Source organism: Myotis myotis, unplaced genomic scaffold (assembly GCF_014108235.1).
Source record: "Myotis myotis isolate mMyoMyo1 unplaced genomic scaffold, mMyoMyo1.p scaffold_m19_p_18, whole genome shotgun sequence".
Lineage (NCBI taxonomy): Eukaryota > Metazoa > Chordata > Mammalia > Chiroptera > Vespertilionidae > Myotis > Myotis myotis.
The window spans coordinates 27866633-27885469 of NW_023416322.1; the positions used below are offsets into that span (position 1 = coordinate 27866633).

General features: G+C 53.5%; 1 protein-coding gene across 7 annotated transcripts in view; it reads left to right on the forward strand.

The window, feature by feature from the left end:
* The window catches only part of ARHGEF2 (Rho/Rac guanine nucleotide exchange factor 2), a 40599-nt gene that overhangs the window by 13618 nt on the left and 8144 nt on the right, over positions 1-18837 (forward strand). For 5 of the 7 annotated variants that reach the window (XM_036343309.1, XM_036343315.1, XM_036343314.1 and 2 more), the window contains 13 exons: positions 5455-5599; positions 7724-7791; positions 8102-8165; positions 8736-8865; positions 9082-9191; positions 9330-9476; positions 9964-10214; positions 10632-10757; positions 11070-11187; positions 11380-11628; positions 14161-14237; positions 14833-15002; positions 16792-16859. In XM_036343309.1, coding sequence (XP_036199202.1) covers positions 5455-5599; positions 7724-7791; positions 8102-8165; positions 8736-8865; positions 9082-9191; positions 9330-9476; positions 9964-10214; positions 10632-10757; positions 11070-11187; positions 11380-11628; positions 14161-14237; positions 14833-15002; positions 16792-16859 — 1723 coding nt within the window. Of the gene's footprint in view, positions 1-867; positions 5273-5454; positions 5600-7723; positions 7792-8101; positions 8166-8735; positions 8866-9081; positions 9192-9329; positions 9477-9963; positions 10215-10631; positions 10758-11069; positions 11188-11379; positions 11629-14160; positions 14238-14832; positions 15003-16791; positions 16860-18837 lie in introns of those variants that run through there. The other 2 variants (XM_036343313.1, XM_036343311.1) reach the window with 2 other exon arrangements.

An 18837-nucleotide genomic window follows, 5' to 3' on the forward strand; every position in this document is an offset into this window, starting at 1 on the left:
TCCCCCAAGCCCGCCAGCTGTCTCTTTTCTTTTTATACAGTGGTGGGAAGTAGAGAGGGGCCTGTGGAAATGAAATTATTTGAGGAAGATGGTCTCTCCTGCTACCCATTTGGGGAATAGCTCAAAGCTAAGCCCTGACCCTCACCCCGCCCCCCACCCCCCGTCCCCATTCCTTTCCTTGCTCCCTAGGACCTCGTGGTTGTAGGAGAAATTTAAGTCAAACCTGCCCTTTTTGCTTCTCACTCTCGCAGTCTTTCTGTGTGGCTTCCCCTCCCCATGCTTCTCTTTTCCTCTCCAGTCCATTTTTATTCTTTCAGGCTGTCTTCAGCCCTCCACCCCCTCAATTCTCTCTGCTCTACTTCCTACCTCCACAGGCCCCAAACCCAGAGGTCTCCTTTCTCACTTAAGCGCCCCCCTTCCTTTTCTCCTCCCCCAAACCCTAACCTTTCTACCTGCATGCCTCTCACAGAACAAAGGGTCTTTTCCTGCTTAGGATCAAGCAGGGGGTCCAGAGACCCAGGGGTGGCTGTGGAGCCTGGAGGGGGTCTCCTTGGAATCTCTAGGACCCCAGCATTGGAGTGTGGTGGGCAGGTGGAGTGGGGAGAAAGGAGAAAGGCTGTTTCTTTGTCCTGAATAATGGAGAGGTGGCTGGCTTTGTGTGCAGGAGTGGAGCCGCAGAGGAAGGCTGGGTGAGCCCAGGAGGGGGCTGAGAGGGGTGGCAGTTTGGGGGAATGTTGAAGAGTCGGGGATCCCCAGGAGGCGGAAGCTTTTGGGGGCGTAGGAAAAGATTCTAGGTTAGGGAAAGAGCTGAGGGGGAGGGGAGGTGCGAGGATGGGGGAAGGGAGCGGAAAGCTTAGGGAAGTCACAGGACAGCAGGGGAGTTGGATGAGCCTAGAGAAGAACCTGCTGGGCTGACCAAGGGGTTTAAAGAGGGCTCTGCTCTCTGTCCCTCTGGCTTTCCTGGATCCCTGACCTTGGAATCAGGGAAGGGCCAGATCAGAATGTCTGAGTCCCATGCATGTACATGGCCTGTGTTGGGGTCTATGTGTGCATCTGTCTGTCTGTCTGTCTGTGCCCAGATGCTCTGGTTTACAGCTTTGAATGGTGGTCACCAAAGTAGGAGGCTTGTACTTTGGACTTGAGGAAGCTTTTCCGTCCTTCGCTTCAGTCTCTGATTTGAAGTATTGTCCAGGAGCTTGTGTGAGCAGATTGGTTAGGGCTCCTGGGGCTGATAAGAGAAATGACTGAGAGGAGCTGGCTGGACCTTTCTGGGTTTGTTTATATCTCCTTGGGGGAGGGGGCCTGCAGGCAGCAGCTGCCCCCTCCCAGCTCCACCAGCCTGCCCTGTGCCAGGAGGGCAGGGAGTCCTGGCACAGCTATTGTTCGCTTCACAAATGCCCGTCTGTCTGCATCACTCCCCCTCCCTCTGCTGGTTTCTCTCTCTGACCCGACAGGTGTGGCCGGGTGGGGGGCAGGCTGGGGTCCAGGATGTCTGGGTCTCAGGGTCTCTAGCTCGATTTTATTCCCGATGACCCTTAGCACCCCTCTTTGGCTTCACCAATGTGCCCACCCCCATTGTCCAGTGTTTCATCCTCATTCATGAAGCAAGCATTTATTAAGTGCCTTTGTGTACTCCGTGGTATCTTTTTGTGTTATGTGTCTGGCTTTGGCGTTAGTATTTCAGTTAGCTGCCTTCTCCTTGGCCTCCTTTATCTTATCCCTGGAAAGTCACAAAGGGACAGAGCCTGGCTGAGACCATCCCAAGCTCTCTTCTCAGTCCCATGGCCAGGAACCCTCTGTCTCCTTTCCCAACCCTATAGCTCATTCCCATGACTCACTGCCCTTCACGGCCCATGACTCTGCACCCTTGCTGGCTAGGGACTGAGCCACAGATGACTCCAATCCCAGTGGAATCCGCCAGCAGGTCTGGACAGAGGCCTCACCATCTTGGGGAAGGGGCTGCTGCCAGTTGCAGCTGGAGCAGAGGTGATTCTGAGTACCACGTGACTCCCCCAGAGCCCTTGGTTTGGATACACCGGACGGAGGAGCAAGGACAGCTGAGAGCTTAGGGTTTGCCTTGGAGAGGCTCCAGCCAGCCCCTGCTGCCCGCTGGGAGCACAGGAAGCCAAGGTCCAGGCTTTGGCATTGCCTTGTCCTTCATGGATGTTACTGTTTTCCTCGTCTCTCAGCCTGGGAGACGGAGAAGTTGGGAGACAGCTGCTGCCTATGAGTTTTTGGGCAACCAGCCACAATACCCTCTGCTATTCACCTAGTCTTTTCTCCCCCACAAAGTGACTGAGATCTGGATGACAATGAAGGAAGGGTTGGGTTGGCCTTCTGGCCTCTAGGTCTAAGCTCAAAGGAAATAAGAGGAGGGAAGAGCTGGGAACCCTCCAGGAAGAGAGAAAAGGAGGAATGAGGAGAGCAGACTGAAGGCTTTGAACCTCTGACAAGGAATGAGGGACCCTAGAGCAGGGGTGAGGGTGCTGCTGGGACCTTTTGTCTTGGTGTCCATCTATCCGTCCGTCCGTCTGTCCACCTATCCTTCCTTTCTTCCCTTCTTTCCCAACATGTATTGAGTGCCTGTTGTATACCAGCCATTGTGCCGGGTGCTTTGTTCACTTTAGCCTTGATGTAGCAGTAGATGAAGGCTGTGTAGCAAGAAAGACTTCCCAGGTGGGTTTATGAGAAAGAATGACTCTAGATACGGGGCCGCAGAGCATTGGATCAAGCAGGAACGGTCTCTGAGTGTCGGTGGTGGGTGTTGTAGATTATGGAGGAGTGGGCCCTTTTCTTGGTGGACAGAATGGGGTGTGGAGGTGAAGGGCTGTCCTGCTGGGAGGTGGTTAAATGGGAGACCAATGTGATAAGAATACCTGGAAAAGAGTAGGATAAAGAACCAAACCCACCATTCACTCCTCTCTGGAGCAGGCACCCTGGTGAGCAGGCCCTGTGTCCTCCTATCCTCACCAGCCTAAGCCCAGGGGTGGGCAGAGTCTGCCTCCAGGACAATAGCGCTAGGCAGTGCCAGGGCGGCTTGCTGCTGGGCAGTGCCCATGTTGGGATGTGCTGTTGCTCTGGCTGCTGCCCGCTGCTGGCCCACCTAGAGAGGGGGTCACTCTTAGAGAGGGTGAGTATTGGGAGCTCAAGAAGGAAGCCTGGGCACAGAGTACCTGGGTTGTCTATGGGGCATTGGTGCCAGAGAGGGTGGGCCAGTAGAGACCCCATGCTCTGGCAGCCCCAGACCTCTCCCTCCTCCTTCCACCTCCTTCCCAGGTGAGTGCTCCTGGAGGCATAAGAGTGGAGGGCACTCTGGTGAGGGGAGGGAGAGTGGTAGCATCATTAGGGCCGATCTGTACCATTGTCTGTTCTGGAATCGACCTTGATTTAGACATGTTGCTCTTTTAAATATGATTATTACATTAATATTCATTTTTTTGCTTGCTTTTATGAAAAATATTTCAATTATAATTGACATTCAATATTGTTTGCTTGCTTTTAAGTCAAACATAGTAAGTGCTCAGACCTTTTATTTGTGTCATAGAGAAGCCTGGGAGGGCAGGAAAGGAGGAGAGGACGGAGTGTATGACAGTGAGAAAGATATTTGGACTTGGTCTCTGAGGTCCTATAAGGTGCTTATTCAGAGCAGGGTTTTATCTTCCATAGAGCAGGCAGATGGAGGTTAGACCGAAGGGAGAATTTCCTAGTGGTCCAGGTAGGTGGTACCAGAATAAAGAAAGGGAGGCCTGGAACATTGGAGGCTCGAGTTAGAGGCTGGCCCGCTTCCTTAACCAGGCCTAGGTGGAAGAGGAGAGGAGGCGGGCCATGGGATGGAAAGGAGACCAGGAGACAGGAAGAGAAAAAAGAGGAGGAGGAGAGGAGAGGAGCAAAGGAAAATGGAAGACCTGGGTAGGAAGTGACCTTAGGACCTCTGGTCTCTGCCCATCTGACAAACCTGGAGCTCTGAAGGGAGGCAGGAGAGAGAAGGATCGGGCCACCAGGAAGTCTGGAGACATGCTAGGGCATTGTGGCCCCGTGCCCTCTGGCCCCTGTGGTGTTGACTCAGCCTGGCCACACTTCCCTTTTCTACCCTAAGCACCAGATCAGGGTGTCTCTGCCCCTCCCCCTCCTCTTAACTGCTAGTGTGGCAGGATCTGGGAGTGACTGGACTCAGGCTTGGGCCTGAGGTCCAGCCTGAGGGCTCTCCCCTGAGCTCTAATTCTCTGTCCCAGGGCCCCCACCACTGTCCCCCACCTCGGGGCTCAGACCCTTGGCTTCAGCAAATGATCCACTGGGTTCTGAGGGGCTGGGAAGCAGGGGGTGGTCCTAGCTGCTGTTCCTGTTCTCCTTCTTTGACAGAGGCTGCTGCCGGAGGCCCTGGAGCAGGCGGGAAGGATGGTATCCCATCTCCTCCCCTTCTCAGGCTTTCAGGAAGCTCAGTGGCTTGAGGGGGTCAGAAAAGGGGTCCAGAGGTCAGAGGGGAGTGGGAGGAGAGAGCAGAGATGGAAACAGCCAGCCTCTGAGGTTTTGAGGGAGGGCTCACAGTGTGCCCCATCTCAGGGGAGCCCAGAGCCGGAAGGACTGATGTGACAGCTGGAGGATGGAGGGTAGATGTCAGAAGGAACTTCCTTGGATAGGAGAGACTAACTGGGTGAGGAGGAGGAGAGGGGGCCATCCTAGGTTTTGGAGGGTTTTTGAGAAGGATAAAAGTTACACCGCAGGAGAGACTTCCTGCCAAGAATGACACCTAGCCAGACACCTAGCCAGCCGAGTTTCCTCCCTCCCTTAGAGCGAGAGGAGGAGTGACCCAAGGCCAAAACCAGGCTCCTCCTACCCCAGGGTTAGCGGAGGAGAACACGCTGCCTCCTGCCTCCGGGCCGTGTACTTGGCTGAGTGTGTGTGGAAGAGTCAGAGGTTTGGGACCCTGACTCTGGGTTGGGGGTAGCAGTGGAGGCATTCTGCCCCCTTCAGCCAATCTAATAAGGGGACCTCCCCCCTCCCCCCCCACTGTGACTGCCACAGAGACAGTGACTCCAACACCGGTTGTCATGGTTATAAGAGGAGCAAACTCCCATAGATCTGAAAGCGCTGTGAGCTGGCATCCTCTGCTTCGCCTGCTCTCCCCTCCTCTCTGCGCATATTCCTCTGGCACAGAGAAGAGCTCAGCAGCTCGGGGGCGAGCGGAGCTAGGGCTGGAAGGTGGAGTGAGGACGCCGAGGGCTAGACCGGGGAGATGAGTGGCAACCGGAGGCAGCCGAGCCGCAGGGGCCAGGTTGGTCGGGGCCAGCCGGTCCCCGGTCCCCGGGGCTGGCCCGAGAGCTGCCGCAGGCTCCGCTGTAGGCGGTGGTGTGGTCTTTCCGGCATCCCTCGGCATCCCTGGCCTGTCTCTCTGGACTCTTCCGGCACTCTGGCGTTTTCCAGCCTCACTGAGTGTTTCTCTCACCCCTTCCGCAGGCCCGGGAAAAGGAGAAGATGAAGGAAGCCAAGGATGCCCGCTATACCAACGGGCACCTCTTCACCACCATCTCCGTTTCGGGCATGACCATGTGCTATGCCTGTAACAAGAGCATCACAGCCAAGGAGGCCCTCATCTGCCCAAGTAAGTTGGACCCTGAATGTCACTCTGACTCTCATCTTCCCATCTGTCCTTTCTGCTCTGGATCCATAGGGGTCACCCTCCACTCAGAGCCCAGCTGGGTCCCAATGCCAGGGCCAGATGCTTGCTCCCTTGCTCCCTTTCCTCCCACCGAGGGGTGGTGGCAGTCGGACTATGGCACAAGCAGGACTATCTGGGAGGGTGGGGGAGGGGAGGGGAGGATGGCTCCCAGTGCAGCTGTCATCCTCTGGGTGTCCCCGGCTCCCTGAACAGCTGGGGAGCTGATTGGAGCAGGAGCAGGAATGCATGTGAGGGCAGGTGGGGGCAGGCGAGGGCAGCTTGGTGGCAAGCTACTGAACTTGCAGCTGGCTCTGCCTATCTTCTGGGCAGAACTGGACGCTCAGGACTCCCGGGGCCCCTGGCCACTCCCTTTCTGTGGGTGGGGCCTGAAATGTCTGCAGCTTGAAGCAGAAGATGGGCTTAGGACCCTCTGTCGCACATTCTGGTCTGACTGACTACACGGTTTAGAGAGGGCACCCAGCAAGGATGTGTGTGTTTTGGGGGGTGAGGGTTAGACGTCCTGACCTTCACCTACATCTGAAGGCAGCCTGTATTTAGGAAGTATGATTCTTCCTTCTCCAAAATGCCTATGCAGAGGGCTCCTGCCTTGTTCCACCCCCACCCCCAATTTATGGCAAAGAGCTGCTTGTGACCAGAGCAGGCCTGAGGTATTGGGACCTGCTGCTGGTGAGTGGGACAACGGCTGTAGCCCTCAATCCCTCAGGAACTGGGGAAGGAACCCCAGAAAGGACCACTGTTTCCTCGATGCTCTACTTGGAGTGATGAGGATGAGGAGGGAACCCCAACCTAAATCCCTCTAGAGACCTGACAAAATTCCCAATCCCGAGCTTGTTGCCAGGGGAACTGGTGAGGCGGGCAGCCTGCAAGTGCTATTTTGAGAGCAGGTGGAAAGCGGAGGTTCGCTCCAGAGACACTGGGTGCGAGGGATATAGGAGAAGGGAGCTCCTGGGGGGTGGGGGCAGCCCCTGTCCCCACTTCTGTCTGCCCCCTGCCCCACCCTGCTCGCCTTGTATTTGTGGAAGTGAGCGTGGTGCTGGGTATTGTCTGAAGGAGTTAGCAGAATTTCCGGTGTTGTTGGATGGAGGAGGGGAAGCTGGAGAGGAACAAGTGCTGAGGGCATGTCAGGGGAAAGGGACAGCCCGTGGTTCCAGTGCTGGGCTTGGCTGTTCTCCCTTTCCTCGCCTCTTCTACCCCACGGCCAGGTGTGTGGGGTGGGTGATGGGGAGAAGCAGATGGAGTGTGAGCGCTGCAGGTTCGCCTCAGTTAGAGAACAGGATCCTGGGCCTGGAAGAAGGCAGATTGACTGGAGGCAGAGCATGCAGAGCTGAGCAGTGCAGAGGCAAGCAGTGGAGGGAAGGGCAGGGCTGGGCCCAGCCCCACTCTACCACTGGGTCCATCGGCCCTCACCCTGCGTAGGCCTGGGCAGAGTTCATGGGCAGGCGTGTGGTTCAGTGGAAGGCGCAGGCACACCGGAGTTGAAATCCCGGCTCTACCTCTAGCCATATGACCTCTGGCAGGTGATCTAGCCTCGTTAGGCCAGGTTCCTCATCTGGAAAAGAAGGAGAGCTGAGTCTACCGCAGAGGGTTGTTAGGCCCACGTAAATCTGGGACACTGACTAGATGCTCAGGGAATGTTCATTTCTCCCCTCGGCCCCTAGTCCCCTTCCCAGATGCTCCTGTGCCATCTTCGCTTCCGTGGGCGTCTTCTCTTCCATCTGTCGTTCTCAACCACCTTTGTGCTTCTTGAACTCATCTGGCTGCCAGTAACCCCTTCTTCCCTCTAGTCCACCCCTCAGGCCACCTTTGAGCCTGCTGCTGCCCTGATTACTTAGTTGTGGTCAACACCTGTACCCCTAAATTAATTTCCTGCTTGAAGGAAGGAGGAGGCGGGAGGAGAGGGGCTGGGGCGTGGCGATGGTTGAGAAGTCTGGGAAGGGAGGACAGTCTCTGAGACTGTGGCCAAGGGGAGATGGGCGTCGGCATATGGGTGTGCCCCCTCCTGCACCACCCGGCCCTCCCTTCACCCTCTTTACCCCACCCTCCCAGCCTGCAATGTGACTATCCACAACCGCTGTAAAGACACCCTCGCCAACTGTACCAAGGTCAAGCAGAAGGTGAGATGGCAGGGAGGGCAGAGGGCTGGGGGAGAGGGTAGCGAGTGTGCGGTGCCCTCATGCCCTTTCATTCATCCCCTGCCCTGTGTTCCTCAACCCCTCTCCTCACCGTGGGGCAGCCCAGACCCTCCACCCCAGACCTCAGGCCTGAGCGGGCCAGCCTATTGCTATAGACATATCTCCCCGGCACTGGGCTCAGCCACCCTGAGGATGGTAGCCGTCCTGCCAGCTTTCTCCTGTCCTGGGCTGTGGGGGTGACGCTTGGGTGACAGCTGTCCTTGGTGCCTCTCTCTCGCCCTCTGTCCCGCAGCAGCAGAAGGCGGCCCTGCTGAAGAACAACACTGCCCTGCAGTCTGTGTCACTGCGCAGTAAGAGTGAGTAGTGAGGGGGTGCAGGGGCCCCCCTCGAATGTGTTCCCTGGCGCAGCACCTTTCTCCCCTTAATTGGAAACAGATGGTGAGATGGGCACTCTCGGGCTTAGGGGCAGGACAGAAGACCCCCAGGGGCGTGAGGACGTGGGATGGCTGGCGTCTGCACCTGCTCGCACCTGCACTGTTATGGTTCTTACTTACGCTGCCCTTGGGTGTTGGCGGCAGCGGCCAAGTGTCCGTTCAGACCGCGCTGGTGGAACAGGAAGAGCGCGGTGCTTAGTCAGGTGTGAGTCCCTGCTCATCCACTGGCTGAGTCACCCCGGACGAGACTGAGTCCCTTTCTGAGCTCCAGCTTGCTCATAGGCATGTTGAGGGGAAGGGCTGAGACAAGAAAAGCTCTGTGTGTGTGAAAAGTATTGCACAAATGTAAGGCAGCATCGCTGTTAGCATCTTCCTTCGATTAGAGTGGGTGGGAGAGGAGGCCGGCCTTTCCGTGGAGGAGCCTGGGAGGCCTGGTTCCTGGGCAGGCACCACGTGTGTTTGACGTTTGCCTGCTCGGTGTCCCCTCCGCAGCCACCACGCGGGAGCGGCCGAGCTCCGCCATCTACCCCTCCGACAGCTTCCGGCAGTCCCTGCTGGGCTCCCGCCGAGGCCGCTCCTCCTTGTCCTTAGCCAAGAGTGTTTCCACAACCAACATCGCTGGGTGAGCCTCTGCTGGGGGCAGGGGAGCCGGGTAGGCAGAGAAGGTGGCAGTGGGGACCAGCGGGCGAGAGGTCCTTGCCACGCCTGGGTTCAGAATTAGTCAGACAGGTAAGGAGCCCTGGGGGTGACTGCCTCGCGGGCCCGGCTTCGGTTCCGCGCCTGGGAAGGGCTCTCTGGCCGGTGATGGAGTGATGCAGCCGACCCGCACTTCCCTCAGACACTTCAACGATGAGTCTCCACTGGGCCTGCGCCGGATCCTCTCCCAGTCCACAGACTCCCTCAACATGCGGAACCGAACCCTGTCGGTGGAATCCCTCATCGACGAAGGTGACCATGCGGGGTCTGGGGACACCCGGAGAGGAGGGGCTGGTGGGCAGGCCCAGAATGGCAGAGCCGGGGGGGGTCTAGAGAAGGGCCCAGGACCTCGGGGATTGGCTCTGAGTTGCTGCCGCCACTGATGTCCAGGTGCAGAGGTCATCTACAATGAGCTGATGAGTGACTTTGAGATGGACGAGAAGGACTTTGCAGCCGATTCCTGGAGCCTCGCTGTGGATAGCAGCTTCCTGCAGCAGCATAAAAAGGAGGTGATGAAGCAACAGGATGTCATCTATGGTGAGCCAGACCACCCCGAGACTCCTCCGCCTTCACTAGGTCCTGTCCGTTGGTGTCCTTCTGCCAGTCCCCACCTCTCAAGATCCCTCCCTCTGACCCCATTGGTCTCCAAGACCCTGCCTGGCATCCCACAGATTGCCACGAGGGACTGTTGGTCTCCAAGGCTCTGTCTTTACCCCTTCATTCTAGTCAGTTCTTCGTCTGTACCCTGGGCCTGTTTCATGCCCGTTACCATGCTAGGGACTGTGGGAAACCTAGACATGTAGACAAATACATGGTCCTTGCCCTAAAGCAGCTTACGACTTCAGATGACAATCATAAAGACAAAAAACGATTAGAAAATGACCTACGATCGATCATACTAATGCAGAATGTTGACCTGGAAGGGGCCTTGCAAACCTCACGTCGTGCTCTGAGGTTCCCAACCGAGGCCCCACCTATTGTGGCCACGCCAGGGTAGAGGCCAGATGTCCTATTGTCCACACAGAGCTGATCCAGACGGAGCTGCACCATGTGCGGACGTTGAAGATCATGACCCGCCTCTTCCGCACGGGGATGCTGGAAGAGCTACAGCTGGAGCCGGGAGTGGTCCAGGGCCTGTTCCCCTGTGTGGACGAGCTCAGTGATATCCACACACGCTTCCTCAGCCAGTTGTTAGAGCGCCGACGGCAGGCCCTGTGCCCCGGCAGCACCCGCAACTTCATCATCCCTCGCTTGGGCGACCTGCTCATTAGCCAGGTGAGAAAAGGCGGTGTAACTGGAGTGGGCCTTTCTTTTTTCTTCTTTTTTTAATGTTTTTGTTGATTTTAAAGAGAGAGAAAGGGAGGAGAGAACATCTATGTGAGAGAGAAACATTGATTGGTTTCCTCCTATACTCACCCCAATCGGGGATTCAACCCACAACCTGGGCATGTGCCCTGACCTGACCGGGAATCGAACCGGTGACCTTCTGGTACACAGGATGATGTTCAACCAACTGAACCATACTGGCCAGGGCTAGGGAGGGCATTTCTTGCCCCCAACTCTAGGGGGTAGAGCCAGGGAGAATTGGAGAGGCAGGAAGACGCCTGTTTGGCTGGAGGCCAGAGAGTACACAGGGGATAAGGGGTGGCTTTGGGGGAGATGCTGATCTAGCCTTGCTCCCCCAACTTCTAGTTCTCGGGTCCCAGCGCGGAGCAGATGCGGAAGACCTACTCGGAGTTCTGCAGCCGCCACACCAAGGCCTTGAAGCTCTACAAGGAGCTATATGCTCGAGACAAACGCTTCCAGCAGTTCATCCGGGTGAGCAAACCTCTCCGGGACCCAAACCCAGCCTCCCCCACTCCCGGGTGCAGGTGGGCTGCACCTGCGTGGAGTTCAGGTGGTCACCAGCCCTGTGGGCCGGCCTCCGGTGGCAGCACGGCAGGAGCTTTCCACTGCTTGGTCTGATGGTCCTCACAGTAGATCTCATTTTCCAGACGCACTCACCTAAGCCAGCATGAGGTCAACGGCCGAGCTCGTGCCAGCACCGGAGCGCAGGCTCCCAGTCCAGCCTTCCCCGTGTTGCCCTCCCCCCGCCCGCCCCCGCCCTGAGTCCTGCCTCTGTCCTTGTAGAAAGTGACCCGCCTGGCTGTGCTGAAGCGGCATGGGGTACAGGAGTGCATCCTGCTGGTGACGCAGCGCATCACCAAGTACCCGGTGCTCATTAACCGGATCCTGCAGCATTCCCACGGTGAGAGGCGGGCTGCAGGGAGGGCAGGAGGGGCGGGCTATTTGGGGTAACGAAACGGCTTGGGAGGACCAAGGGAAGGGAGAGCGTCAGAGGCGGAACCTAGGCAGCCTCTGAAGGTGGGGTCACGACTCGGAGGGAACTGAGGCTGGGGTGAAGCTCGCTGAGCCACCCCTCATGCTGACCCGGTGCCAGGGATGGAGGAGGAGCGCAAGGACCTGACAGCGGCTCTGGGGCTGGTGAAGGAGTTGCTGTGCCATGTGGACCAGGATGTGCACGAACTGGAGAAGGGGGCCCGCCTGCAGGAGATCTACAACCGCATGGACCCTCGGGCCCAGACACCGGTGCCCGGCAAGGGCCCCTTCGGCCGGGAGGAGCTTCTGCGGCGCAAGCTGATCCACGACGGTTGCCTGCTCTGGAAGACTGCGACCGGCCGCTTCAAAGGTCAGTGGTCACCTCGCAGGCCAGGCAGGCGTGGGCAGTCAGAGATGGAGAGGGAGAAGCATTCGGCCCTTGCATCTCTCTCTGCAGCTTTACGCCCAGGGGAGGCCTGGTGGGAGGAATAAGCATGGTCTCTGTTGCAGCGAAAGTCTGCACTCTGGGTTTAACTTTACGGACCAATCCGGGACTTTATCAGTATTTATTCGTTTCTTTTCTTTTTTAAAATTTATTGATTCATTTTTAATATATTTTTATTGATTTCAGAGAGGAAGGGAGCGGGAGAGAGAGATAGAAACATCAATGATGAGAGAGAATCATTGACCGGCTGCCTCCTGCACGCCCCCTACTGGGGATCGAGCCCACAACCCGGGTATGTGCCCTTGGCCAGAATCAAACCTGGGACCCCTTAGTCTGCAAGTCAACGCTCTATCCACAGAGCCAAACTGGCCAGGGCAGTATTTATTCATTTCTTTGGTCCTTGCGAGCGCGTGCCGGAGAGCTATCAGTTTTGATGAGGAAGACAGAGGAACCCCAGGACCATAGGATAAGCTTGGGGCAGTTGGCTCTATCCACTGGATTCCCAGCTACCAGGGCTGGGAATGGGCAGGAGCTTTGGGAACACAGCTGGGGACTGAGCCCAGCAAAGGGTGGGCAGACTGGAGAAGGCAGAAAAGAGCTGAGGGGGTGTGTTGAGGGTGGGGCACGCTTTCCCAGGCTCTCTTCCCAGGCGGTACTGACCAAGTCTTTCCTACCTAAATCAGAAAAAGAGAGTAATAGGCCTTGGTTTGTGCTGCCTGAGGCCAAGCCTGGCTGAACCTCTGTCCTACGGCAGAACCCCCTTGTGCTTGAGGATTGCAGACTTCATCAGCCACTTTCCTTCACCCCTTTCTCTCCTTCCCATTCCTCCCATGCAGCAGCTAAGAATAGGTCTAGGCCAGTGATGGCGAACCTATGACACGCGTGTCAGAGGTGACACGCGAATTCATTTTTTGGGTTGATTTTTCTTTGTTAGATGGCATTTAAATATATAAAATAAATAACAAAAATATAAGTCTTTGTTTTACTATGGTTGCAAATATCAAAAAATTTCTATATGCGACACGGCACCAGAGTTAAGTTAGGGTTTTTCAAAATGCTGACAGGCTGAGCTCAAAAGGTTCCCTATCACTGGTATAGGCTATGCTGGGGCGAGGGGGTTAGAACTAGAAAGACTGGAGATCTTTATTTGTGAAGCATTTAGCAAATGCCTGCCCCTTCAATAAGATCTCCAAGGGAAAAGGGTGAGTGTGTGCTATATTTTAAAAATATTTTCTATTGATTTTAGAGAGAGGAAGGGTGAAGGAGAGAGAGATGGAAATATCAATGATGAGAGAGAATCATTAATTGGCTTCCTCCTGCCCGCCCCCTTCTGGGGATTGAGCCTGAAACCCAGGCCTGTGCCCTGACCAGGAATCGAACCGTGACCTCCTGATTCATAGGTCGATGCTCAGCCACCGAGCCATGCTGGCCGGGCAAGTGTGTGCTTTTGTGACATCTGAGTTTTATGGACTTGACCTTTGTTCCTTCCGCTGTCTTAAAGTGCAGGACTTCATAGGCTCTGAGGGCCTAGAAGGTGGGGCAGAGGAGGGGCGTGAAGCGGGGCCTGCTGGAGTGGAAGCAGATGGCATTGCTCAGCTGTGAGAGAGATGGATAAGGAGCCCAACGTTCCCCCTGCCGGCCCAGCACAAAACGAGAAGTGGGACTATGCAGGGCACGGGGAATTTAGGTCCAACTTCCCAAAAGGTCATATGTTATTATGTGTTAGACATAGAGCTGAAAGGTTGAAAAAGGGAGGGCCCCTCCTGCTCTGGGAATCCGTTTTATTCTCTGGACCCTTTCACCCTGAAAAACACACGTTATGTTAATATGCAAAGTTGCTTATGCAACTTCAGGCGGTTGGCAGAGCCTCTGGAGCCCAGCAGTGGACATTGTAGGGGTCTGTGGACTCCAGGTTAAGAAACCTGCATAGCCTGGCCAGCGTGGCTCCGTGGTTGAGCGCCAACCTATGAACCAGGAGGTCACGGTTCGATTCCTGGTCAGGGCACATGCCTGGGTTGGGCTGGGGGCTCGACCCCCAGTGTGAGTTGTGCAGGAGGCAGCCGATCAATGATTCTCATCATTGATGTTTCTATCTCTCCCTTTCCACTCTGAAATCAATAAAAAAAAAAAAAATTTTAAAAACAAAACCCAACCTGTATCACTTGGGTACAGAGGTTTTTCTTTAAAGCCGTTGGGTAAACCCCGATGGTCTCTTCTAGCCTAAGAAGCTGTTTTGCCCGAAAGCACATACATTTTCCCCCTCTCACAGTCTGAGCTGTAAGAATGGGGAGGCGCGAGGGCTGCACGGGTGGAGGGAGCAACCAGAGGGAAGAGAGGCCAGGAAGAGGGGGATCAGGAGTTGTAACCCGATGGGGCCAGCCTGATCCTTGGGGAAGAGGAAACCACTGCTGAGACCCTCTCATGCTGACTGCGCCCCCGCCTTGGCCCCCCTGCCAGATGTGCTGATGCTGCTGATGACAGACGTGCTAGTGTTTCTCCAAGAGAAGGACCAGAAGTACATCTTTCCTACCCTGGTGAGACCTTCCACCTCCTTTCTCAACCAGCACAGACGAGTGTTTCAGGCCCTTTTTGCTTTCCTCCCTGAGTCCGAAAGAACCCTGAAATAGCCATGGTTGTAACCATTACTATAATAAAATAAGAAGGAATAACTAACAGGTGTTGTTACTGGGTGCAGGCACTTTAACACTTGTGAGGAAGGCCAATTAATACCCCCCCCCTTTTTTTTTTTTTTACCCCCCCTTTTTTAATATAAATCTTTATGGTTGGAGGTATTACATATTCCCTTTTTCCCCCATTGACCTCCTCCAGTCCGCCCCCACTCCCTGCCCCAGGCCTTCACCACCCTATTGTCTGTGTCCATGTATTTGCATATATGCATATAAGGTCTTTGGTTTATTAATACTCCCTTTTTGTAGGTGAGGAAAGTAAAGCTTAAAGTTAATTAAACTGTCCAGGGTTACATGTGCTTCTAGGTCCTCTCTGGCTGGCACCAAAGCCAGGGCTCTTAACTTGGACTGTAGGTGGACTCTTCCACCCTTTGTGTATTCCGGAAGAGCTGAAGAGCATCCAGATACCCAAGGCTTACTCCTTCCTTTCCCTGACTGACAGGACAAGCCCTCGGTGATATCACTGCAGAATCTCATCGTCCGGGACATTGCCAACCAGGAGAAAGGGATGTTTCTGATCAGCGCGGCCCCCCCTGAGATGTATGAGGTCCACACGGCATCCCGGGATGATCGCAGCACCTGGATCCGAGTCATTCAGCAGAGTGTGCGCATGTGAGTGTGTGTGTGGCCTCGGCACCTGCCGCTTCGGCTCCAAGCCACAGCGCTCCCTGGGACCAGAACCCAGGCTTCAGAGGTGGAGGCAGAGGCTGGGGGCAGACAAGAGGGCCCAAGGCAGGGGAGGTCATCTTATGTTCTCATATGTGATGACAACCCCAATCACCTGTCAAATGCAACATGAGCTGACGAGCAAAGGAATGTTTTGAGCTGTAATATGGTGGAATACCTGCCAGGCCGACAGTCCAATTGCAGCTGCTTTACCATTTGGTCTGTAGGCAGTGGGCTGCTATTTGGATTGGATTGGATTTTACCTCTGTTGTCTAAAAAGGAATGAAAAAGAAGATAATAAAAGCATTGATACTGGAGATAAGAGGAGCAAGTCTCATAAACAAACTCCATACAAGAGAGACAAGAAGGAAATTGTTCAGTGTGCTACAGCAGCAAATCTTTTTTTAAAAATAATATAGGTTTTTGTGTTTTTTTAGAGAGAGAGAGAGAGAGAGAGAGGAAGGGAGAGGGAGAGAGGAAGGGAGAGGGAGATAGACACATTGATGAGAGAGAAATACTGATCGGCCGCTTCCTGCACACCCCACACTGGGGATCAAGCCTGCAGCCCGGGCACGTGCCCTGACCAAGTATCAAACCATGACCTCCTGGTTCATAGGTCGAAGCTCAGCCACGCCAACTAGGCTAAAGCAGCAAATCTTTAGCTTCTGATGGACACACATTAGATTTGAGGCAGTCAGTCAAGTAAAGTGCATGTAAAATGTTGAAAATTGATTCTTGAAGATTACACTCAATTAGGATATTTATAATTTTTTTCAGCTTTCAGAGAATGGATTCTTCTCCACTTTATAATATATGAACCTATTTTTTTCATTATTAACACTATTATAGATATCCCCCATTCCCTCCTCTTGTTCCCCCTCCAGCCAGCTCCTGTCCTCCTGTAAACCTATTATATTAACTTCTGCAATCTAGACTTTTGAACTAATTTTTCAGAAATGCGTACAATACTATGAAATTGCCTATTTTAGCAAAACAGTGCAAAATACCTGTTCTATTGACAGTAGATCTCCAGTGGCCTCTTTATTAATAGTATTAATAGTTGTAATTGTGAAAATTATAATATTATTCATTATAGTTCCTTGAGCCTCTGCTATTATTAAAACACTCTTTTTTTAAAAAAATATATTTTATTGATTTTTTACAGAGAGGAAGGGAGAGAGATAGAGAGTTAGAAACATCGATGAGAGAGAAACATCGATCAGCTGCCTCCTGCACATCTCCTACTGGGGATACGCCCGCAACCCAGGTACATGCCCTTGACCGGAATCGAACCTGGGACCTTTCAGTCCGCAGGCCGACGCTCTATCCACTGAGCCAAACCGGTTTCGGCAAACACTCTTATATTATTGCATTTAATACTAACAAAAACCCATAAGGAAGATAGTATTCCCATTTTTCCAAAAGAGGAAATAGAAAGTTGATCACCTAGCAATAGTGGAGCCAGGATTTGAGCCCCATTTGCTTGAGGTCAAAGCCTGTAGTTGTCCCTCTGCACTATGCCGCCTCTCCAGGTGATCTCAGGGGCGGGATATGCATCCCACTAAATGCAGAGGATCGGTGCTAAGAAAGGGGGCGCGTCAGGAGTGAAGGGAGCCAGGCATGCGGCCGATGGGTCATACCAGGGAAGCATGAACACGTTTGCGAAGGAGGGAGAGTGACGCCTGGTCCGTAGCCTCGCTTCCTCCTTACCCCCACCGCCCTGTTACCTTTCCAGATGCCCATCCAGAGAGGACTTCCCCCTGATTGAGACAGAGGATGAGGCTTACCTGCGGCGAATCAAGAGTAAGTCCCACCCACAAAATTCGTTAAATAATTTAGGATACAGTCACACAATGAGATGGCTGTCTGAGGGCTGATAGAGATCCATAACGGAAACATACTGTTAAGTGAAAAGAGCAAGGTTTAAAACAGTGTAAAGTGCATGCTACCATCCGTGTAAAAATAATGGGGATAAATATGTCATGTAGTGTGTGTGTGTGTGTGTGTGTGTGTGTGTGTGTGTAATATTTCAAAAAAGGTCAGATATTATTATGGCTGCTTCTGGGAAGGGGAACTAGGAAGACCTGGGTTGAGACAGTAACTTTTTTTTTTAAAAAATATATTTTATTGATTTTTTACAGAGAGGAAGGGAGAGAGATAGAGAGTCAGAAACATCAACGAGAGAGAAACATCCCCTGGGGATGTGCCTGCAACCCAGGTACATGCCCCCGACCGGAATCGAACCTGGGACCCTTCAGTCCGCAGGCCGACGCTCTATCCACTGAGCCAAACCGGTTTCGGCGAGACAGTAACTTTTCACTATAGGGTCTTATTTCACTTAGGGCATGATCTGCATCCCAGCTAGCAGGGAGGCATAAAGGAACAAGGAGAGTTTATATCCATTTTTTAAAAATATATTTATTGATTTGAGAGAGAGAGAGAGAGAGAGAGAGAGAGAGAAACATCGATGTGAGAGAGAAACTTTAATCAGTTGCCTCCTGCTTACACCCCAACTGGGGATCATGCCTGCAACCTGGGCATGCGCCCTGACTGGGAACCACTCCGGCAACACTTTGGTGCATGGAATGATGTTTGATCCACTGAGCCACACTGGCCAGGGCATATATCCATTTCTTTTTTTAAAATGTTTTTATTGATTTCAGAGAGAGGGAGAGAGAGATAGAAACATCAATGATGAGAATCATCGACTGGCTGCCTCCTGCATGCCCCCTAACGGGGATCTAGCCTGCAAGCTGGGCATGTGCCCTGACCTGGAATCAAACCATGACCTCCTGGTTCATGGGTCCACGCCACACTGGTCGGCAATATGTCTCATTTCTTTTGAGGACAGATCTGGAAGATGCACCCGTTGGCCATAATTTAGTCATATGGCAACATCTCGCTGCAAATCAGGCTGGGAACTGTAGTCAAAATGGGTAGCATGCACCCAGATGAAACTTGTACACATGCTCTAACTAAAGGAAGATGTGGAGAGTGAAAACTGGCGGACAACCTTCAGTCCCTACCACAACCATTTTTACTCTATTTTACTTATTGATTGATTTTAGAGCAGCGGTTCTCAACCTGTGGGTCGCGACCCCTTTGGGGGTCGAACGACCCTTGCACAGGGGTTGCCTAAGACCATCGGGAAACACATATATAATTACATATTGTTTTTGCGATGAATCACTATGCTTTAATTATGTTCAATTTGTAACAATGAAAATACATCCTGCATATCAGATATTTACATGACGATTCATAACAGTAGCAAAATTACAGTTATGAAGTAGCAACGAAAATAATTTTATGGTTGGGGGTCACCACCACATGAGGAACTGTATTAAAGGGTCGCGGCATGAGGAAGGTTGAGAACCACTGTTTTAGAAAGAGAGAGAGGGAGGAAAGGAGAGAGAGAGAGAAACATCAATTTGTTGTTCAACTTGTTATGCATTCATTGATTGATTCTTATATGTGCTCTGACCAGGGATCGAACCCACAACCTTGATGTATCGGGACTACACTCTAACCAACTGAGCTACCCAGACAGGGATATCACTTTCGTTTTTAAAACAGAAGTGTATATGTTACTTTCCCCCGCAAAATGTTTTTTTCTTTTTCATACATGCCAGAAATCAAAATTAAGTCCTGCTGCTCTGCCCAGCCCTGGCCTGTAATCCCTAAGGCTGCCTCTGGGATGGCTGCCCCTCCACTGCTGGCTCTCTGGGTGCCCTCTCTGGATGCCCTCTCTGGGTGCCCTCTCGGCCCTCTAGCGTGCTCA